The 25,080-nt window shown below is 43.1% G+C and overlaps 1 protein-coding gene across 1 annotated transcript in view; it reads left to right on the top strand.

Moving 5' to 3' along the window:
• Nucleotides 1-25,080, top strand: part of LOC124595505 (solute carrier family 22 member 7-like) — a 206,026-nt gene that overhangs the window by 145,977 nt on the left and 34,969 nt on the right. Inside the window, exons 7-8 of the mRNA XM_047134268.1 lie at nt 8,436-8,604; nt 21,393-21,614. Of these exons, the coding sequence (XP_046990224.1) occupies nt 8,436-8,604; nt 21,393-21,614 (391 nt within the window). The remainder of the gene's footprint in view (nt 1-8,435; nt 8,605-21,392; nt 21,615-25,080) is intronic.

Genomic DNA, 25,080 nt, shown 5'->3' with positions numbered 1-25,080 from the left:
GGACTTTTTGACAACAGTAATGATTCCATTGCCGAAAAAACAAGGAACCAAGAAATGCAGCGAGCACAGGACAATCAGCCTCATTTCACATGCAGCCAAAGTGATGTTAAGAATAATTAATAAAAGACTTGAAAAAGTAATAGAGGAGAATCTCGGCGAGGAGCAGTTTGGCTTTAGACGGAATACGGGCACCAGAGATGCAATAGGGCTCCTACGAATCTTAGGAGAAAGGTTTATTGAAAAAGGAAGAGACCTGTATATGTGCTTCATCGATTTAGAAAAGGCATTTGACAATGTGGTTTGGGACAAGCTGGCGACTATTATGAGGGAAAAGAGAGTGGACTGGAAAACCAGGAGACTTATAAACTCATTGTACCTTAATCAAAAAGTTTCAGTTAAAGTGAGAGGAGAAAGTACAAACTGGATCAGACTAGGGAAAGGAGTAAGACAAGGATGCTGTTTATCACCTACTCTTTTCAACCTGTACTTGGAAAATATGATTGACCAATGCTCATTAGATGACAAAGGAGTAGAAATTGGAGGAAGAAGAGTAGGGTGCTTGAGATTTGCTGATGACATGGTCCTTCTAGCCACAGGGGAAAAAGAATTACAGGATTTGGTGGACACCATTGTAACTAACGGAAAAAAATATGGAATGAAAATTAACACAAATAAAACAAAAGTATTGGCAATAGGAGGAAATAAGGAACTAAAAATTGTGCTGAATGGAGAAAAACTAGAACAGGTGCAAAATTTTAAGTATCTTGGAAGCAGGATAGACACCGACTGGAAGTGCACCACAGAAATTAAAACAAGGATAGCAATGGCAAAAGAGGCGTTTTATAAGAAAAGGGGAATCTTCTGCAGCGGTATGGACAGAGAACTCAGAAAGAGACTCATAAAATGTCTTGTATGGAGTGTTCTTCTATATGGCGCTGAAACATGGACTATGAGGAAAAAAGACAGAGAAAGGCTGGAGGCTTTTGAGATCTGGACATGGCGGAAGATGGAAGGAATAAGTTGGATGGACAGAGTAAAGAATGAAGAGGTACTGAGAAGAGTGGGAGAGAAAAGGCAGTTACTAGACGTAGTAAAGAGAAGAAAAAGAAACTGGATTGGGCATATATTAAGAAAGAATGACGGACTGATAAAAACAGTTTTAGAAGGTTATGTAGAAGGGAAAAGGAAGCGAGGAAGGAAGAGATTCCAGATACTGGATGACATGATGGACGGTACAACATACAGCAGCCTTAAGAAGGAAGCAAAGGATCGCAGAAAATGGAGAGGCAAAGGACCTGCTAATATAGCAGATAACTGATGATGATGATGATGAACGCCACGTAGCGCTCTGTATGAAACTCACTGACTGTGCTGTTTGCAATCTGTGGCTAGTTGGCATTGTTGGAATATTCGCTATTGTAGTGTTGGGCAGTTGGGGGTGAACAGGGCGTAGCGTTGTGCAGTTGGAGGTGAGCCGCCAGCAGTGGTAGATGTGGGGAGAGAGACGGCAGGGTTTTGAGAGCGGACGATCTGGAAGTGTCTCCGTCAGAAAAAGGAAATTTGTAAGACTGGATGTCTTGAACTAATGACTTTTCAACACTATTAGGGTAAATACATTGTTTGTTCTCCATCAAAATCTTTCATTTGCTAACTATGCCTATCAGTAGTTAGTGCCTTCAGTAGTTAGAATCATTTATTTAGCTAGCAGTATTGGCGCTCGCTGTATTGCAGTAGTTCGAGTAACGACGATTTTTGTGAGGTAAGTGATTCTTGAAAGCTATAGGTTATTGCTAGTCAGGGCCATTCTTTTGTAGGGATTATTGAAAGTCAGATTGCGATTGTGTGTCAGTTTAGTGTTGATCAGAATAAGTAAATGTCTGAGTACGTTGGGTTTTGCTCTCCTGTTTGAAAATCAAATAAGGTAGAGGTTCTTCAGCACTGTCATTTATAAATTTTTTCAAAGGGGATGTTTCAAAAGAATAAGCGGGCGCTACCCCCTTTAATGAGTAGTGATTAAAAACCAGTTAATGCGGGAAATTCAGCAGTAGATGCCGGGCACTAGCCCTTCAGACGGTAAACAAATTTTAGTATGGCATGAATAAGGAGGCACTAACCGTTTTAAATGATTGGTGATTAAAAACAAGTAATACAAAAAAAATCAGCAAATCGATGCCCCGAACTAGCCCGTCCAAACATTAAACGAATTTCAGTACAGAAAACATAAGGCGGGTGCTAGAGCTATTTGACCTTATCTGACACACTATTAACTGGGCAATTGACTATTAACTCGTAATAAAACAGCTACGAGTCAACAGAAATTTGCATCAATTTCACGTCACTAAGGGAGTGCTTGGAGGATTTTACGAACCAAACCTTCAAGCAATTTGTGACTACCACAAGTGCAGTGTCGAAAGTATGGAGCCAGTTAGCAGTCGTCAAAACCACTTCAGAGTGGGGGGGGAAGGAGGGTACATGGCGTTGGAACTGACGCTACTGCCCACAGCAAAGTACCACAGCAATACAACTTGCCGCGTAGTTAACAGCCAACACATTACATAAACAACCAGTTTGAGTTCTAAGAAACAAAAAAACTATATGAGATAACGCATTTCAAAGAGAAGAGGAAATGCGAAACCTGCGTAATGAACAATGATCTAAAAAAAAAAAAAAGATAAACCGGTTTGTGACTTGGTACTGCTCGGCACAGGGGAAGTGCTAAACAAGAACAGTGCCTGGCTCAACCAGAGTGGGGCGTGGTCGGACACCTCGAAGTCCAAGAATAATAACACCCGTCAAACAGCCTTTGCTGTTCCGGACACGCCTACAACAAGCAGACTGTCACTTACTGTGCACTCTCATTTAACAATGACAGACCACAGGACTTCGTCACGAGGAATATAACGGTTCTCACCACAATTCCTTCCAGTGCTGCCGCTGACAAGTTCCGTGAGCCACAATTAACTGCTGTCGGAGATATCGTACATCGTGCTCTTGCGAGCGAGCAGACACTTGCGCTCCCTTCTCGTCCCCTCGGCATGAACCCTCTCCCGGACCCACCTCGCTCCACCCGTGGCTCGCTCTAGCGACTGCCATCGTCACACGCAGGCGACTGGACACGGTTCTAACTCACACAAAATTTTGTACATGGCTGCACGTTCAGAGGCCGTGAATAGTTAGAATTGAAAGAAAACAGCCCTCGGTCACTATTTTTAACGAATTAACCGGGTTTCGACACTGCTAGGAGTGTGTTCCTCAGAATTTAAATCAAAGAATGGTCTATAACATGGTCACAGAATTATGACTAAAAACGTATGATACAGATTATAAGTACAGAATCACCGTGCAAGAATGGCAGTACTTATATGTCATTTATAAAATAATAAATATGCCAAAAGGGCATCAGTCACAAAGAAATTTAAGATAAAAAATTGCTCGCCATCACAATTTTTTATCTTAAATTTCTTTGTGACTCCCCTCTCCACTCCCCCCCCCCCCCCCCCCCCCGAAGATCAATAATCTTTGGTTTAGAGATGAATGAATGAAAACAACTTGAAATTAACGATCCAATTTGAATTCCCTCTGTATCCAGACACTTACTAGTGGATTTACTCCCTTTGTTCAACACCTTATAGCCTGATTAAATTACTTGGTAATTGACATTTCACACGTTGGAGCTGCCTTCCTCCAAGAGCAATCAACGTCACGTCCAAACTGCTCGCTCTTGACAAGCGGCCGCTTGTGGTCTGTTCACATCCACTGTTTGGCTACTGTTGTGTAAGGGGCATGCATATTTCGTAACAGTCGTGTGTGTGTGTGTGTGGTTTTTCGTGAAATCCGAAAAAAAAGTTGAAATGTATGTAAAGTCTATGGGACTTAACTGCTGAGGTCATCAATCCCCAGTCTTACACACTATTAACCTAAGTTTAACTTACGCTAAGGACAACACACACACACACACACACACACACACACATACACACACATACCCAAGGGAGGTCTCGAACTTCCGGCAGGAGCGGCTGCGCAATCCACGACGACATGGTGCCTTCTACTGCGCGGCCATTCCGCGTGGCTGTGAAGAAAAGAGGCCAAGGAATTGCCTTTAAAGGACTAAGGTGACATCTGTTGTGCAATGTGTGGGAATACATTCACCCAGTTTACAGGCGTTTCCAAAACCGGATTTCGTAAGCCGATGTCCCAGTTCCGCTTTTGGTTGGTCAGGTAAACAGTTCAAAATCGATTCTGGAAAATTGCTTTTATAAGGCCGTTTTCCAATTCCACAATCGATTTTCGTGCCCATGTAAACAGGTCGGAAAGTCTAGTTGCTTCTACGTCTGCGTATCTACTGAACGGCATCTGTCAGTCCATAGCCGGCAGCTCCAGGCGGCGTTGCAACAGTGTACTGTCAGCTGGTAGCTGGCAACTGGCAGGCGGCGTGGCATCAGTTTAGCCACAGCTGACTTCTTCTTGGTTGCTATATCGTGGCAGTCAGCCTCGACTGTAAACAAATTAGGAAAACAAACAAACAGACTCTTTTATTTTTATATAAGCAGACAAAGCATTTCACAGAACGTAAGACTATTTTTCTCAAAGGAAACAATTCTGGCAGAGGAGGATTACCTTTTATGAGGTGGCACGTGAGAAGTCCTCGTTTGTTTATGCTAGTAGCCAGTTGCCTCAATATAGTGTCCGAGTAATAGCAAGTAATTGTAATTGAAGTATAGGCTTGTCATATTTGTAACTGAGAGGACGGAATATTATAAAGAAAAGAGATTAGCTTTAGAGATCATTTTAATTTTCGTAACAAAAATACAAATGACAACAGAATTCAATTAGTAATTATTTTGTAAATGACAGAAGAGAGAAACAGAATTCCTACAGAGTTATAGTTCAGGTACATTCACTGAGCATCTATGAAGAAAAATGCTTTCTTCTTTACTATAGATGAGTCTGTAGGAATAATAATGGAATCCTAATGTGATGGTTGAGGGCGTTTCTGTTGACACAATTTTGAAAAGTTGGGTTCAATTCTTGACAACTGGGGACGGATGTCTGGTTCCGCATCTAGACAGCTTCGGTACTTAGTTTTGTGGGCAGCATAGATCGAGAATCCTGGTTCACATATGTATGTTGTGGCAAACGGAAGTACACGTTTTGCCTTTTTAACAAGGGGGTGGTATTTCTTGTTATCCAAACGGATCCAAAAATGTGAGTAACCGTCAATGTCAAAACGTGATTTCAATGTTCGGCTTTTTGGATAAAGTGAATGGGTTGAGCACCCATTCATATTTCTGCAGCTTCACATCTTCAGCTGTTGGGAAATAATGCTCCAACAATGACATGAAGCTTCAGAGATGTTACAGGACTTGATGAAACAAATTCTTCCCAAGCGCCAATGTTTTGTTTTTCAAAAACTCCTTGAGAAGAGGAAAACACTCGACCTCCCCCTCCTCGATACTCCCTGCCCAAAAATTGATTTTCCTCTTGAATGCTAGAACTTTGTCGATAGCAGTGACCTTTGTTTCACTTTGCTCTTGGAGTGAAATATTCATTTCGTTCATTTTGGAGAAAATATCTGACAAATAGGCAAGTATACACTGCCAATTTTCGCCATTAATAAGGTCTGCTAATTTGGTGTTACGCTCCAAAAGGAAAGCTAAGACTTCCAATCTTAATTCGTACAACCGAGAGAGTGCATTCCCACGTGAGAACCACCTCACTTCTGTGTGGAGAAGCAGGGGACGATGAAGGCTTCCCATATATTCATACAGTATTGTGAAAACTCTTGACTTCAACGGCCTTAATATTATGTAGTTAATGATTTGAATGGATTCGTCTAAAACTTTCTTGACCGAAACAAGCATTTTTTTCGTAGCTAACGCGTATCTGTGGAGAGCACAATGACTACTGCTTCAATTCTTGGCGTTTTCTTTTATTTTCGTTATTGCTCCGACTGTAGGACCCGTCGTAGCTTTTGCACCATCTGTGCACACATCTATGCAATTAGAGCATGAAACTTCGTTAGTCGTTAAAATCATCCAATAGACAGAATATTTCAGCACCTGTTGTGTTGGCAGGTAGTGGTCTCCACAACAAGAGGTCCTCCTCAGAACATCCAGAATATTCATAACGGACAAAAGGCAATAAAATCGCTAATCCTGCAACATCAGTGGATTCATCTATTTGCAAAGAAAATGAATTGTATTGGATGCGAGGAACAAGAGTGCCTTACACATCATTTGACATGTCAAGAATGCGTCTCTTGACAGTATTGTTTGATAATGGCACCGAAGATACAAGCTTTACTGCCTTTTCGTCTAGCATGCAAGAAGCAATATCATTAACACACGAGTTATGAAATTTTCTGCAATGGTATGAGCTTTGCCTGTTTTTGCCTCTCGATAACTAACCAAGAAAGAAGCATTTAATGAATTTCCATTAACTGTTTTTGCATGAGTTTTCATGCAATGCTGAGAAGCAGCTAGTTCAGCACTCTTCCTTTTGAAAAAATCGATGTCTTTAGCCTGGAAATCAGGGTGAGTACCTTCAAAATGACGGCGCAAGTTAACTGGAACCATTGAACTGTTCGGAAGGACTCGCGCACAAATTACACACTGAGCTTTACCCTCCTTTGTCTCCATAGAGGCCATTTCTAAATAGGTTTCGTTGTCCTTGCGCTTCTTGGTTATCCCACTTCCACTGGATATTGCAACCAGTGGAATACTTGCAGCGTTTTCACATAATAAAGCCCGCTGAGGAGCTTCTTGTGATTGTTCTTCCTTTGGTCGCCCTCCCTCCTCATTCATTTCAACTGGAAACTTCCCTTGTTGTGAAGGCGATGGAGAAACTGCACCCTTCTTCAAAGATCCTGACTTCAGCCACCGATCCATGTTAGAAGTAATAAACTGGTCAAAAATCGATTTATGAAATAGGTAGTTCACTGACAAAGCAAGTTTAACATTTAATTATGCCTGGGGCCGCATGCGTGCCAGGGAGCACTGTGACTGGTCGACAAAGCACGCTCCGTGCATGCGTAAAAGGTTTCATCGCATCTAGCGCCGTGGACGGGCGCACAAACGACCCCCGTATTGTTGCGAAACAGTCGATCAGTGAAGCCGCATTCTCCGGCACTAAACTGTGTATGCGTCCTCACTTAGGAACCGCATAGGCTGAAGTAAAAGTACACATGTTTTCACACGAAAAAAAGATGAATTTGATTTTCACAATTTTATTCAATACTTTTACTCATTATTTTACACGGTTTGGTGAAAGGTGGCAGCGGACCCCCTAGAAAGAGACGGCGGACCCCTAAGGGGTCCGCGGACCACACGTTGGGAAGCCCTGTATAGACCATTCTTTGAATTAAATTCTGAGGGAGACACTCCTAGCAGTGTCGAAACCCGGTTAATTCGTTAAAAATAGTGAACGAAGGCTGCTTTCTTTCAATTCTAATTCACACCAACTAAATGGGCTCGTTTTCATGCGCACGTGCCTCCATCCCGCCAATGCGCAGTGCGATCTTTGGCGACAACCGCTCCAAATATCGATACATCGCACTGGATGTATCAATATGTATGTTTTCCTGTCCAAACCTGTTATTACCAGGTTTAGAGCTGTCGATTCATCCTCAACTGAACTCTATACTATGGTACTTATTATCGCAGTACCTATAGCGTTAGAGAAGTTCACACACACCTCGTTATTGCCCAGTACTTCAGTTTCTCATTTCTTTCCACACTGATTTTTCTGGACGATTCTCTTAAATTTGGTGTTTATTCTTCGTCATTAATAGATTGCGATTTTTCGAAATCTATATCTCACCATGATGGAATCCAGCTGGTGTGTTCTCATGTGTACGGGTCTTTTTTAAGCATGCATCCATCTCTTGTGATTTTTGAACAGTGGGTTTGTTGTTAATAACTGAAATTTATTGCAGAACTTAACCGTTCTCCTCTCTCATTCGGACCACAAAGCTCATTCTCTCGTTCATGATTAGGCTATCATCTCTCATGGACATGGACATCATAGTATCACATACGAACACTTCAAATTTTGCATGATTATGTCTTAGCGGGTACATGTCTTGGACCTATACTAGAGTTGATCGTTTGTGACACCCACTCAGATCCAATACAGAGTAGGTAAGACAAGCCTTTTAGGCATGCCCTGGACGACAATACTCACGGCGACGGCTACTGGAAGGCTATTCCCAATTCATATATAACATTTCAACTGTCATTGTTCAGCACTTAACGTTACACTGTTTGTGAGCTCATCCTGGAGGCCCATTAAAACTGTAACGCAATTTGTCTTACTGTCGGACTGGTCCCGTTTGTTGATGTGTGCAGTATGACAGCTGGTGCCAGGCCAGGAGGCTGGCATGGTGGTGATGCTGGAGGTGGACGCGCCACGAGACTGGTGACTTTTGTTTACAGCGGGAGAGCTGGTGCCGGGCAGCAAACGCGGCCTGGTGACTATGACGCAGCTGACTGGTTGGGCGGCGGGCCACATGGCGGCGCCACTGGTTGCGCTGCTGCTGCCGGACTGGCGACACTTCACTGCCGCCACCGGCGTCTCCGTGGCTCCCTTCCTGCTCGCCATCTGGTGAGTGCGACCGCCGAGCAGCTACCCATGCCACTGCACGATGCGCGATGCAAGACGCGGTATGTCGCAGAAACTGCCTGTGTTGGCAGTGTGCAAAGAAACGTAGTGCAAGCGACTTAACTGGTTCACATTGAGACGACAGGGGTACAACACTGACACGTGCCTCTGTCGTATCACACAGCCCTACAAAGAGTGCTGGTGGCTCCACGACTTGTGTCGCATGATACATGGGGAGAGAAATTTTTCATTATTGCCTAAAAACAAATTAAAAGGAAGGTTCAGCGTTGGCCGTAATATTGATGTTTTATTGATAGCAGCCGGCCGGAGTGGCCGTGCGGTTCTAGGTGCTACAGTCAGGAGCCGAGCGACCGCTACGGTCGCAGGTTCGAATCCTGCCTTGGGTATGGATGTGTGTGATGTCCTTAAGTTAGTTAGGTTTAATTAGTTCTAAGTTATAGGCGACTGATGAACTCAGAAGTTAAGTCGCATAGTGCTCAGAGCCATTTGAACCATTTTATTGGTAGCAGAATCGACTTTCGATCACATAGTGATCATCTTCAGTGCTGGAAGCTGTGGTGTACAAATTAAACTCGGACACTGCGATCAAGTTATCAATAACCAAAACTGAGAAGCGATCACAGTAGCTCATTGTGATCGCTTCTCAGTTTTGGTTATTGATAACTTGATCCCAGTGTCCCAGTTTAATTTGTACACCACAGCTTCCAGCACTGAAGATGATCACTATGTGATCGAAAGTCGATTCTGCTATCAATAAAACATCAATATTACGGCCAACGCTGAACCTTCCTTTCAATTTAACATATATGGTCGTTGTGCACACAGCACTCCATGGAGTCGCCAATCAATAAAAACAAATAGTTTTATGTAGATGAACTAAATCTACATCTGTCTAAGTAGTAAGCTTCATTGTAAAAAATATTCTTTTCCTGTAAAATACTAAAAACCACAGTTTTGGGATTTGTGGGTGTTCTCTGCTATGTAGTCTTTCTAATCCCATTATGAGGAAAATATTAAGTAAAAATAATCATTTTTGTATAGCTTATAATCTGACATCAAAGCTTAATAATAATTTTTTTTATTTTTTTCCATAGTTACTGTGAAATCTACATCTGCATCTACATGTATACTCCGCAATTCACACTTAAATGCCTCCGCAGAGGCTTCATCGAACCACCTTCATAATTCCCTACTATTCGAATCTCGTATAGCGAGCAGAAAAAACTAACACCTGTGTCTTTCCGTGCGAGCTCTGATTTCCCTTGTTTTATTACGGTGATAGTTTCTCCCTATGTAGTTCGGCGTCAACAAAATATTTTCGCATTCGGAGGAGAAACTTGATGATTGAAATTTCGTGAGAAGATTCCGCCGCAACGAAAAACACCTTTGTTTTAATGACGTCCACCCCATATCCTGTATCATTTCGGTGACACTCTCTCCCCTGTTTCGCGATAATGCAAAAGGTGCTGCCCTTCTTTAAACTTTATCGAATACTTACTTACTTTGTGTTCTGCCTTTCGGCAGGTCTTGTCATGGGGGAAGCCTCGTCAGAGAGGTCCACCGCATGAGCGTCTAGGGAAGTGATTCCATTTATGGTATTCCGTTGCATTCTACTGATGATGATGAAATGATAATGAGGACAACGCAACACCCATTCCCTGAGCGGAGAAAATCTCCGACCCAGCCGGGAATCGAACCCGGCTTTATCAATGTACTCCATCAATTCTATCTGGTAATGATGATCGCACCCCGCGCAGCAGTATTCTAAAAGAGGACGGACAAGCGTAGAGCAGGCAGTCTCTTTAGTAGATCTGTTACATCCTCTAAGTATTCTGGCAATAAAATGCACTCTTTTAGTTTCCCTTCCCCACAACATTTTCTATGTAGTCTTTCCAATTTAAGTCGTTCTTAATTGTACTTCCTAGGTATTCAGTTGAATTTACGGCCTTTAGACTTGGTTTATCGTGCAACCGAAGCTTAACGGATTCCTGTTAGCACTCATGTGGATGACCTCACACTTTTCATTATTTAGGGTCAACTGCTAACTTTCGTGCTATACTGAAACCTTTTCTAAATCGTTTTTCAATTTGTTTTGATCTTCTGATGACTTTACTGGGCCGTAAACTATAGCATCATCTATGAGCAACCTATGACGGTAGCTCAGATTGTCTCGTAAACCGTTTATGTAGATAAGGAACAGCAGAGAGCGTATAAAGAGCCTATAAAATTACCTTGGAGAACTCCAGAAATCACTTCTTCCGTCAAAAATTACGAACTCTGACATCTCTCATGCGAAAACATGACTGGGACGGTAAAGAAAAACACCGCACATGTTTTTTAAACTGTGCAGCGAAGAATGTAGTAAAAAAAAAATGGTTCAAATGGCTCTGAGCACTATGCGACTTAACTTCTGAGGTCATCAGTCGCCTAGTACTTGGAACTAACTAAACCTATCTAACCTAAGGACATCACACAAATCCATGCCCGAGGCAGGATTCGAACCTGCAACCGTAGCGACCGCTCAGTTCCAGACTGCAGCGGTTAGAACCGCACGGCCACTCCGGCCGGCAAGAATGTAGTCCCTGGACAGTTTACGTTTGGTGCGTTTTAAGTCATATATTATTGCGCATAGAGTGTAGCTAACATATCGAAATGTCTTTAACTCTGGAAGTGTCGGAAGTTCCATGCGGCTTTTCGCGGATGATGCTGTAGTATACAGAGAAGTTGCAGCATTAGAAAATTGTAGCGAAATGCAGGAAGATCTGCAGCGGATAGGCACTTGGTGCAGGGAGTGGCAACTGACCCTTAACATAGACAAATGTAATGTATTGCGAATACATAGAAAGAAGGATCCTTTATTGTATGATTATATGATAGCGGAACAAACACTGGTAGCAGTTACTTCTGTAAAATATCTGGGAGTATGCGTGCGGAACGATTTGAAGTGGAATGATCATATAAAATTAATTGTTGGTAAGGCGGGTACCAGGTTGAGATTCATTGGGAGAGTGCTTAGAAAATGTAGTCCATCAACAAAGGAGGTGGCTTACAAAACACTCGTTCGACCTATACTTGAGTATTGCTCATCAGTGTGGGATCCGTACCAGATCGGTCTGACGGAGGAGATAGAGAAGATCCAAAGAAGAGCGGCGCGTTTCGTCACAGGGTTATTTGGTAACCGTGATAGCGTTACGGAGATGTTTAATAAACTCAAGTGGCAGACTCTGCAAGAGAGGCGCTCTGCATCGCGGTGTAGCTTGCTCGCCAGGTTTCGAGAGGGTGCGTTTCTGGATGAGGTATCGAATATATTGCTTCCCCCTACTTATACCTCCCGAGGAGATCACGAATGTAAAATTAGAGAGATTAGAGCGCGCACGGAGGCTTTCAGACAGTCGTTCTTCCCGCGAACCATACGCGACTGGAACAGGAAAGGGAGGTAATGACAGTGGCACGTAAAGTGCCCTCCGCCACACACCGTTGGGTGGCTTGCGGAGTATAAATGTAGATGTAGATGTAGAACGACAATGTCTCTTTCAGTTCTCGAGAAAATACGTGAGGTATACTGGGGCTTGTGCTCGACGAGGTTGGCAGCTAAGTGCCTAACACGTGGCTGTTGGTACACACTGTGACCATATATGCAGAGTGTGGAGCTGCGGCTGCCTCGTAACAGGAATTTAGATTTCACACCTCTTTTACGCCTGCTACAGAGTTTCCTGAAATCAGGAAACATAGACCGAAGACAACATCGTCAGCTGATGATGCTGACTCGATGTTTTTTTTTTTTTTCAGTTTGTGTTCCCTGATTTCAGAACACTTTGTGAAAGGCGCAAAAGAGATCTGAAACCGAAATTCCTGTCACTTCTGTACGAGCAGCTGGATAAAGCCAAGGAGGACCTTTCGGGATTTTCCTTAGCGCCATAGGGTTCTTTTATTTCTTCAATAACGTCGTCTACCCCTAGACAGAGTGTAGCACACAGTGCTACACCATCGCTAGCGACGTATCTCCCTTCAATTCGAACAACGTTTCTTCTGAATACTCCTCAAACTGAATCATATGCTACTCTGCAAAAGTGAACGGTTGTGAAATACTATACTAGATTTACAAATCTGTAAACATTTCTATGTATGTATCGCACTGAATAAAGTACCATGCTAGACTGTATTACAAAAAAATTAACTTTTCATAATGGCACTTTTAACGTCATTCGCACACTTCCATCAAATTACCGTATAGTAATGAGTAGATCCTTAGCAGGAGAAGTAGCTAGTAGAAAATTTGTGTCCTGCTTTGCCGGAGCAGCTGATAGTAATTGCTCCAAAAAGTGGAAACTGGCTGGATTCACTCAGTAGAACTCGTGGAATTTGTATTCGTATTGGGACAACCCACGAGAAAGAACTGTTGAATATTGTTTGATATTTATATTATCGTGTGGGTACACGCAGTACTTCTTTTTCTTTTCCAGTTTCTTGACCTGTAAATAATGATAAACCACAATAAATTCCGCTCAGAAGAGCTCCACATGAGTACTAAAAGGAAACCACTAAATTTCCGTTACACGATAAATCACACAAATCTAAAAGGTGTGAAATCAACTAAATACTTACGGATTACGAAAACGTAGAACTTAATTTCAACGATCACACAGATCATGTGAGGAAAGTGAACGAAAGACAGTGACATAGTGGCAAAACACTTGTAACTGCAACATTTCTACTGAAGACTGCCTACGATACGCTTGTCCGCCCTCATCTGGAGAAGTGCTGCGACGTGTGGGATCCTTATCAGATACGACTGACGCAGGACATCGAAAAAGTTCAAAGAAGGGCAGCTCGTTTTCTAACGTCGTGAAACAGAAGAGAAACTGCCAGCGACGTGATACGCGAATTGGGGTTGAAAAATCATAAAGACCAAGGCGGTTTTTTCGTTGCGCCAGTATCTTCTGATGAAATTTCAGTCTTCAGCTTTTTCCTCCGATTGCTAAAACATTTTGTTGGCGCCCATGTACACAGGGAGAAGTGATCATCAAAAAGAAGTAAGAGAAACTGGAGCTCGCACTGCAAGATTTAAGTATTCTTTTTTCCCGCACGCTCTTCGAGAATAGAACGGTAGAGAATTAGCTTGACTATTGTTCGATGAATGCTCTGCCAGGCACGTAAATTTATATTACAGTGTAATCATGTAGATGTAGAAGTAGATGATTGCAGCTGAAACTGGAGCATGATTCGTGCTGTCTCGTTGCTTGTCGTATGGCGAGTCGCATCTCGCATCGCATATCCTACTCATATCGTATCATCCTGTAATATTAGTATCTGTTTCGATAGCTTAAATAAACCTACATTCGATAATCTAACCATGCAGGTTCATAAAAACCATCTGTGTAAAAATTTCTTAGATCGTCGCTGAGCAGCGACTACCTGATATTTCAAAGAAAACCTTACGCGCCACAGCGTGGAATACGAATTATTCATAAATTGTATCGATAGAGATATTTTGTGTTTCTTATTTTTTGACAGCTGAAGAACTGTAATCCTCTTCTGTTAACACAGTCGTGATATTTTTTAAAGACGGCGGACGCGTATATTGCGTGGTCCGCAATCACTAACTAGTTATCATAAAATATTACTATTGTTCAGAGCTATGTAAGAACGTATGGGTGCATCTAAGATGAAATATCGAAGATGTTAAAGGATTTTATTTAAGGAAACAGCCAGAAAGATAGAAAACTGAAATCGTATGTTAGCAATTCTGACTAAGGTAATTAAATAAGTTAGTGTGCTCTCAAATGCAGTAGTGCCTGCTTATTACTTAAAGTATTTCTATGCTATCCATCTCCTATTAATAGCAACAGAAATAGCGGTGTTTTTATAGTTTTCATACAGCCACCATGGACGGACTGCATGTCGGCAAACCTCGTAGTTAAGGTAGAAGGCGCGTTGCTATTTACCTTGTTTGTGATTTAAATAAAACTTCTTTTAATGTGTGGTGTAGTATAGCAAAGAAAACTTCCAGCTCTGTATGGTGCCTTAGGTTTCTCTGTTCGTAGTTGCTATCCCTCATATCTGGTCGTGATCGAACATGATCACGACACAAATAAATTAAGTGGCAATGCGAAGTCTGTTCTTAATCTTGAGAACGCTACGCCTTCTGCAAACGATTTCAGGTGACAAACTATCACATACAGTACTTAAGTTTTAGAAAAGTGTTTGCTCTTCCCGCCAATAAGTGGTGCAAAACTCACAACAGATTTCTGAATCTTCACAAGAGAATAATAATCTAATAAAAATATAATTTTTTTTTTAAAAAAAAGAAATGCACCACAGTTTCAATGCCAACACAAAAATGTCACAGTGACAGGCGTTGCGTCTCTTCGCGTCACCTTCATTGCAACGTCTCATATTGCGTATCGTGCCATGTGCGTGAACCGCGCATATGTTGCATGACTGTGTAGACTCACCTCTTTCAACGCGGAAAGCGAACACCGCCGCTACCGTCCCCCCTCCCCCTTCCCCGTCCATGAAACACACACACACACACACACACACACACACGCGCGCGCGCGCGCGCGCGCACACACACACACACACACGCATAGAGAGCTTGAATGTAATTGAAGATAATGGATCAACGAGTGAAATACTGACTGCACTTGCCCTTCAACTATTGAGGATTCCGGTCTGTCCATTGCGCAAACGACAAATCTTTTTTTATAGCCCAATTACGTTTCAGCACCTTTATGCCATTATCACTGGGTACTTGTATTCACAAATCATTTGTAACCTTTCCACTATGTTTTGTTTCTGTATGGACTTTAGCCCAACTTTACCTCCCACTCCATAAAAGCTTACGTACTACCAAAACTATGTCCCCACAAACTGTTATCCAACTTAACCTCGTATACTAACCTTTGACTAAACAGAACCCTATTTGAATTGAACTATAACTTACCGTAATTCAATTTGTCTTTACATTAAATGCGCAAATCAACTAAATCAGTTATCTGGCTCCAATCAGGCTTTCCACTTAACTCGCGTCTTGTCAACGTTGTTGCAGATTTCTCGAAAGCACATCAGCAAACAGCAAGGAGTCGGCTGCTAAACTAGGTTCCTATTCCTGGTACAATTTCCAAACTATACACAAACAGTTCCATACCATATGGTAGAATGTGGAAATGCGTAATGATAAACAGTGGGATGGGAAGAGCAGCTATTCCAATGAAATGATATTCCAGGACAACGATTTTGGAATGAAGTGTGTATTCAAAAAGACAGAGTAATACTTCGTGTGAACTTCACACAAGATATTGGTCTGAACAATATAATGGTTAACAGAGTCAACAATGATCTAAAGAGGGTACAATGTTAACAGAGAATTTCTATAAAAATCAAACAGCTTGATCAGTTAATATGTTAATGCATAACTCAAGGAGGTATGGTGGTCCTTCTTTCAGCTCTGAGCAAGTTAACTAGCTAACAACAATCATTCCGGCAAACTAGCTGCGTAATGCTGCAGTCCTACCTCAAACTTCTTCTCTTCAAAAAATAATAACATTATTCAACATTTATATTCATTTCACCTTTCAACGTGTACATAATTTTCAGCCTTGCTGTCCTCTACAATCAATCTTTCTTCATCTAACATATACAATCACAAGTCCACATAGCACTACAGAATACGCCCATCAGCTACCGCATTTCAACTAAGAATGTATCAATACTGCGCAGAGGCAAAGGCTGTATCACGACAAGACTACAGATACTTAACAGTAATGTAATTTGCTCTTTCTCTGACGTGCACATCGATAACATACAAAAATCAGAATAACATGACCATCTTACACATTCTTTAATTCTGAATCTCTTGGATGTTCAGTATATTATTTTTTTGCTTGTCATAGTTATTTTCTTTGTCCTTGTTCTCACCTAGATGCTCTTCTATCAAAGGCGAGTACAGGAATACGACCAGCTCTCATAATGAATCTATGTGACAGCCAATCATGGGGCGGTACCTCCCTCCACGTTATTTTTGCATTGAACGCAATTCATAATGTACTGCTCCCTCACAGGTGACCTGGTGGGAGACCGACACTGTTTGCGATGAACTGATGTAATAATTTTTGAAATAAACAGAACATACGTAAGCTAAATGCAGAGCTGCGAATCTTGGACTCAGTTTTTGGTAAACTGTGATTTTTCTCAGGCAGACACAGTCTGCTGGAGGGTTGAATCCCACCTCTAGCGCTAAACTTGTTGCCCCCTTAGTTATGTTTCCTGTGTCACAAGGAAAGGTATCCTATGTTACACTTTTCGTCTTGTTTACACGTTTGAGTATACTGTGGTTGCAAAACTTGTTTTATGTCTGAATCAGTCCTCTGAGCCTACGTAACTTTGTACAAGGGTACGACGTAAACTAATATCTACTTTGAATTGTCAAAACAAACTGTAATCTGTAATATAATATTGCCATTGTTGAGATGACTTTATGGGCACATTCCGAAATTTAAAAAAAAATTACGAGAGACTGTTTGGGCATAAGGACAGCGAAGCGGAATGCTGCGAGGAGAGAAGGTGTGGATGGAGATCCCTTGCTGCATGCCAGATGCACAGATTCTCATCTGATCGCCTTACAGTTGAAGGCAACAACATAGCATGCACTGGCTCAAGTGTTAGAGACCTGGATAGCCGTAGAAACTGATTGAGAAGTATAGTGCTAAAATCTTCGTACCTTTTCACACCCCACGTGTGAGAGAGATATTGTTGCAGATATACAGAAACGTGGTATAGTAATACTATAAAATAAAGGTAAGGAATTTTTGAATGTCATAAACATTTGTAACTGGCCACAGACAATTTAGTTATATTAACATACATTAGCATATACTATATTTCTATCTTTCTGACCACCACAAGGAAAGATCACCATATTGTGCACGAAGTACATCTGCGTCTGCCATCCGAGCATAAGATCTGGACTACCTGCTACATTCTCGTGCATCCCACACCACTGGTGGCATACTACGAGCAGCCGGAATAGCGATTTACCATCCCATGAGAAGGCTGCCATTAACACCGCGAGAAGACAGCTGTGTCTCTCTTTCTTAATCTCATTTTGTTCTGTATTGTTCGTTGCTCTTTGTTCCAGACGGACGTCCTATGACACCCATTCAGGTTGTTCGTTGATCCGTTCACTCAGTTTTTTTGTTATGTCTCGAGAGATGCCGTGACCGGGGAGCATGGACTGCTGACAGATAGCGTCACCTTGTGTTCAGTGATGAATCACAGTCCTATGCTACACCAAGTTATCATAATACCAAAAATAGAAAACAGACTCTGGTGTGAGGTTTTTAATTAACAGTGATGCGCTTTGCGCGGTTAGTGCATCCTCAGATTATCCGTAAATAGTAATAAATATCTTGTTACATAACAGGTTATTGGCGAACCCGTCTAGCACCGATTTGTGGGATAGCTGAAATGAAGGTGAGAAGTAAAGGGCTACACTTGCCCTGAACAGTGGAGACCACGTTACTCATACTTAAAAGCCATTGATACGATGACAAGCGAATGCCGCAGTCGTCGGATATAAAAAATAGGAAAACATGAAATGGCGGGTGAGAACCTCTAAGTTAAAAGCGTAAATTTGCAACATTAATAAAAAATTAAATTTGCGTGAGTGCAGGATTAGGAAGCAAGAAGAAACTCACCAAACCATGCCCATATGCGGCGCGAAGATAGGTTAGCGATCACAGCCATGAATCTGGGTGGTTAATAGATACCGCTCTAGGCAACGCATATGCTGAAGCTAGTGGGACACGTAGTAGACTGACTTGAGAACTAAACTCAGTTAAAACGCCGAGTGGCGGCCTGATAGTAAAAAGGGCGTGAATTAAATAAAGTAAATGCTGAATTGAAATGATGGAATACAACAAAATACTCGTAATGGTCAAAAATAGGCGAACTAGAGGTGACATGGAAAATAATTATTTGAGTGAACTGCCAACTAGTAAGATGGACCTAAATGTCAATCTAAATGACTATGGGGAAGGAGGAGGGGAGGGAAACAGGATGTGTGAAAAGGGATCATGTGTAGGGAGGTTGGGGGGCACGTAGAACCATTGTTAACGTATGAGGCCGAAATGGAGTGGAGTAATGTATCGCAGACGATGATCGTCGGCAAATACTTTGGTACAGGGGAAGAGGTTTCATTCTTCTAATGTTTTGGAGAGGCACAGCAGTGTTACCCATAACAAAACGGTGTGGGGAGCCAAGTCATGGCTGCAAGTGATTGAAAAAACTGTGTCGAATCATTGGTACATAACGGATATCCTGTGTCCTCATATGTTACTTTTAAGGCCACAATACCATGATGCCATTTTTTAACAGTACAACGCTCGTCCGAACATGGTACGTGTCTTTATAAAATGTCTATATGATGCTGATGTGCTGCTATGGCCAGTAAGATCCCCAGATCAGTCCTTGTTAGAGCGTACAGGGTGACAATTATTAAACTATATGAAAAAAAAGTAAATTAGTTACAAACTGCAGCGTGCACACATTTTATTCAACACGTAAACGTCACCACAGATATCCGGATTTAGGCTACGACGTGTTCGCTGTGCCTGCCATCCTTGGCGATGTTGTGGCGCAGACGAATAGCTAAATTCTGCATGACCCGCTGAAGTGTCGGAACATCGATGCTGTCGATCACCTCCTGAATGGCTATTTTCAGCTCAACAACGGTCTTGGGGTTATTGCTGTACACCTTGTCTTTGATATAGCCTCACAAAAAGAGTCGCTTGTGTTCAAGTCCGGAGAATATGGCGACTAATCGAGGCCCATGCCAGTGGCCTCTGGGTACCCCTGAGCCGGAATAGGGTCACCACGGTGTTTCTCCAGGACACCAAACACTCTTCAGTTTCGATGGGGGTCGAGATTCGTCTTGCATGAACCACATCGTGTCGGAATCAGGGTCACTTTGGATAATAGGGATTAAATAATCTTCCATAACATTCATGTACCGTTTGGTAGTGACTGTGCTATCAAGGAATATAGCACCGATTGTTCCGGGGCTGGAAATTGTACACTATACCCGTTGAGGGTGAAGAGACTTCTCGATTGGGAAATGCGAATTCTCAGTCCCCAAAATTCGCCAATTTTGCTTATTGACGAACCCATCCAAATGAACGTGGGCTTCGCCACTAAACGAAACCATGCATGCGCATTCTAATTCCTATCATGCACCGTGGCCAACCGTGCAGTTTCAACGTCCTAACGCAAGCCGCTCTGAAGTTGTGACGATTTTATTTCATATACACTGAAGAGCCTAAGAAACTAGTACACTTGCCTAATATCGTGCCCTCACGAACACACAGAAGGGCCGCAACAAGACGTGGCATGGACCAGACTAATGTCTGAAGTAGTGCTGGAGGGAACTTACACCATGAATCCTGCAGGGCTGTACATAAATCCGTAAGAGTACGAGTGGGTGGATATCTCTTCTGAACAGCACTTTGCAAGGATTACCAGATATGCTCAATAATGTTCATGTCTCGGGAGTTTGGTGGCCAGCGGAACTGTTTAAACACAGAAGAGTGTTTCTGGGGCCACTCTGTAGCAATTCTGAACGTGTGCGGTGTCGCATTGTCCTGCTGAAACTGTTCAAGTCCGTCGGAATGGACAATGGACATGAATGCATGCAGGAGATCAGACAGGATGCTTACGTAAGAGTCATCTGTCAGGGTAGTATCTAGATGTATCAGGGGTCCCATATCACTCCAACTACACACGCCACACACCATTACAGAGCCTCCACCAGCTTGAACAGTCCTGTGCTGACATGCAGGGTCCATGGATCCATGAGATTGTCTCCATACCTGTACACATCCATCCGCTCGATACAATTTGAAACGAGACTCGCCTGACCAGGGAACTTGTTTCCGGTCATCAACAATCCAATGTCGGTGTTGACGGGCTCAGGCGAGACGTAAAGCTTTGTGTCGTGCAGTCATCAAGGGTACACAAGCGGGCCTTCGGCTCCGAAAGCCCATATCGATGATGTTTCGTTGAATGGTTCGCACGCTGACACTTCTTGATGGCCCAGCAGTGAAATCTGCAGCAATTTGGGGAATGTTAGAACTTCTGTCACTTTGAACGATTCTTTTCAGTCTTCGTTGGTCCCGTTGTTGCAGGATCTTTTTCCGGACGCAGCGATGTCGGAGATATGACGTTTTACCGGATTCGTAATATTCACGGTACAGTCGTGAAATGGTCGTATGTAAAAATCCCCACTTCATCGCTACCCTGGAGATGGTATGTTCCATTGCTCTCCCGCCGACTCAACACCCCGTTCAAACTCACTTAAGTTTGATAACCTGTCATTGTAGCAACAGTAACCGATCGAACAACTGCGCCAGACACTTGTTGTCTTGTATTGGCGTTGCCGACCGCAGCGCCATAATCGGCCTGTTCATGTATCTCTGTACTTGAATACCCATGTCTATACCAGTTTCTTTGGCGATTCAGTATATAAATGTTCAATAACGGATGTAACACGACTAGCAATGGTATCCAGGCATCATGGAAATTTAATGCCAGGGAATAATTAAAATAAAAAATAAATAAAGAGTATGTGTCCTGTTCCATCGCATAGTGCAGAAAGCCCCAAAGTTTTACGACCCGCCCGATATCGGGTCCATGACACACTCACGTTATTGATCTTCTTGCATCAGCTGCGACAGCTTCAAAGGCAAGACGTCAGTTTTAACTGTTGTGGTCAGGTGGTTCCCGGAGTCGCCGCGGTGGCTGGCGGTGCACGGCAACGCGGAGCGCGCCCTGTCGCAGCTGCAGGCTATCGCCAAGTGCAACGGCTGCCAGCTGCCGCCGGACACGGAGCGGGTGCTGCACAAGCTGGCCAGCCGGCGAGAGCGGGTGTACGGCGTGCCGAGCCTGTTCGCCACCCGCGACATCGCCATCACGTCCACGCTTACCTGCGTCGCTGGGTGAGTCGCCGTCTTCCTCCTTGTATTGTGAATGAACCACTCAAAGTAGTGAGAAGCGACTCTTGTTACGACGTATAACAGTATTTCAGTTGTTTCCTTCATAACTGAGTCCAAGGTAGAGGGCAAAACCAGAACGAGTATAGCTCGCGCAAGATATGGTGGCCGACGCGCTGTGACCTTCGTTCGAAGCACTGGGCGAGTTCATTCGTTAGTTCAGAAGGGGAGGCCGATAAGTGTTTTCCACCTTTCGGCCGGTCACCGTTGACAGAATCAAGGCGTGCACTCTGCAGTCTTTCTCATACTACCCTACTGGCCATTAAAATTGCTACACCAACAAGGAATGCAGATAATAAACAGGTATTCATTGGACAAATATATTATACTAGAACTGACATGTAATTAAATTTTCACGCAATTTGGGTGCATACATCCCGAGAAATCACTACCCAGAACAACCACCTCTGGCGGTAACAACGGCCTTGATACACCTGGGCATTGAGTCAAACAGAGCTTGGATTGGGTGTTCAGGTACAGCTGCCCATGCATCTTCAACACGATACCACAGTTCATCAAGAGTAGTGACTGGCGTATTGTGACGAGCCAGTTGCTCGGCCACCATTGACCAGACGTTTTAAATTGGTGAGTGATCTGGAGAATGTGCTGGCCAGGGCAGCAGTCGAACATTTTCTGTATCCAGAAAGGCCCCTAGAGCTCCTGCAACATACGGTCGTGCATTATCCTGCTGAAATGTAGGGTTTCGCAGGAATGAAGAATAGAACCACGGGTCGTAACACATCTGAAATGTATCGTCCACTATTCAAAATGCTGTCAGTGCGAACAAGAGGTGACCGAGACGTGTAACCAATGGCACCCCATACCATCAAGCCAGGTGATACGCCAATATGGCGATGACGAATACACGCTTCCAATGTGCCTTCACTGCTATGTCGCCAAACACGGATGCGACCATCATGATGCTGTAAAGAGAACCTGGATTTATCCGAAAAAATGACGTTTTGCCATTCGTGCACCCAGGTTCGTCGTTGAGTACACCATCGCAGGCACTCCTGTCTGTGATGCAGCGTCAAGGGTAACCGCAGCCATGGTCTCCGAGCTGATAGCCCATGCTGCTGCAAACGTCGTCGAACTGTTCGTGCAGATGGTTGTTATCTTGCAAACGTCCCCATCTGTTGACTCAGGGATCGAGACGTGGTTGCACGATCCGTTACAGCCATGCAGATAAGATACCTGTCATCTCGACTGCTAGTGATACGAGGCCGTTGGGATCCAGCATGGCGTTCCGTATTACCCTCCTGATCCCACCGATTCCATATTCTGGTAACAGTCATTGGATCTCGAACAACGCGAGCAGAAATGTTGCAATACGATAAACCGCAATCGCGATAGGCCACAATCCGACATTTATGAAAGTCGGAAACGTGATGGTACGCGTTTCTCCTCCTTACACGAGGCATCACAACAACGTTTCACCAGGCAACGCCGGTCAACTGCTGTTTGTGTATGAGAAATCGGTCGGAAACTTTCCTCATGTCAGCACGTTTTAGGTGTCGCCACCGGCGCCAACCTTGTGTGAATGCTCTGAAAAGCTAATCATTTGCATATCACAGCATCTTCTTCCTGTCGGTTAAATTTCGCGTCTGTAGCACGTCATCTTCGTGGTTTAGCAAACTTAATGGCCAGTAGTGTATTTTACGGAAACTATTAAGTAACAAAAAATCATTTTTGCTTTACTTATAGCTTTATATGTCAGGTTCATATGCCCTTCATTTCGTTAATGGCCATAGTTATTGTGGTATTTCCGTGAAAGTAAGACATTTCCCACAGTTCGTAAAAGTGTGCAATGAAAGAAGCGGTCACTGTGATTTCGCTTTTGGTGCATATTACATAATATGTTGTTGTCTATGAAACTGAGCTAACATATTGAATTTTTGTTTAATCATGGGTAGAGGTATCTGTCAGCAACCAATCTCGAGAAAACTGATCTAATGTAGCACAGTCATTTGCGATCGCGCCGCACCAGCGATAAAGCCAGAGTGAAATATCCACTATATTTCTCATATTTCATAAACGATTTGAGATATCGAAATGGGATTTTAGGCAAATGATGCCACGCCCACGCAAAGCGGATAGTATTTTGCCGTATCGTTGTACGTAAAACTTCATTATATTCCTCTTTTTTCCCATAACTACAGACTTTTTTAAGGGCCATCGATAGCTGGTGAAACGAGAACTGCTATGGGCTTTGGAACAACATAAGTCAAGACACTACAGGTTTATTTTGTATCAAGGATGTGCTTTTTCATAAGCTACTCTCCTTACTTTTCCCCTGTTCCTCACTCAATAGACTTAATAAACCACTGTTTAGAATTCTCTGGTAATTGTGTGTGCACGATATGTTAGTGAGATGAGACAAAAAAATGGTTCAAATGGCTCTAAGCACTATGGGACTTAACATCTGAGGTCATCAGTCCCCTAGACTTAGAACTATTTAAACCTAACTAACCTAAGGACATCACACACATCCATACCCGAGGCAGGATTCGAACCTGCGACTGTAGCAGCAGCACGGATCCGGACTGAAGCGCCTAGAACCGCTCGGCCATAGTGACCGGCTGAGATGAGACAGTGTAAACTCCGCGTATTTTGTCAAAAGAAGAAAATTTTGACTAGCCAACCAGACAAATGTGTACGTTTTACTCAAAATTCGCCCGTCATGACACTTCTCTGGAAGTTTCAAATGGTTAACAAGCCAGGCGAAAATAAATCTCGGTATTTTCGGCGGAATTCTTTTTAGATACTAACAAATCAGAGGTGCAGTAGATCTTGTTGTATGGTCACCATGTAAGTGTGGGCACTGAAGGGCCCCCACTTAATATTTACAAAAAAATGTGAGTGTAAGCTACAATTTAAAATGGTAGTTTCCCCTCCAGCGCTCAGCAATTCCCCTACCGCTCTCTGAGCGATCCCCACCACTACCACCCTCCCCACAGTTCCCCAGCTGACTGCGCATCTACCGGCCACGGCATTTTGCGTATGCTTTACGAGCACAATGGTGAGGGTTGCATATGTTAGAAATCAAGGCGTCACTGTTATGTCGGTGCTGTACTGGATTCCTTCGTTCCCAATGTGGTTTCGTGATTACGTCGCGTCTGAGAATGGTGGCACTGCAGTCACCTTCTACTCATCGCCTCGCTCTCCCTTACTAAAGGGTGCAGGAGGGTGAAGCCGTGACGTAGCATGCACACTGTGTGCATGTTGCTGCTGTTATAGTGTAGCGCAGACAGAGCGAAAAATGACCGACTTTCGGAATCCTATGTCCTCTAACAAAGCTATGTCTAGGGTGCAGAGAATGTAAGACGAAAATTAAATGATGCAATGAACACAGCTGCAAATTTACTCCATAATAGGAAGAGTGATATCTAGAAAAAGCTTGATGCTACAGTCC

The sequence above is a fragment of the Schistocerca americana genome, chromosome 2 (assembly GCF_021461395.2).
Source record: "Schistocerca americana isolate TAMUIC-IGC-003095 chromosome 2, iqSchAmer2.1, whole genome shotgun sequence".
NCBI lineage: Eukaryota > Metazoa > Arthropoda > Insecta > Orthoptera > Acrididae > Schistocerca > Schistocerca americana.
The sequence above is the reverse complement of the archived record's forward strand: the minus strand, read 5'-3'. Positions and strand labels throughout refer to the sequence as shown.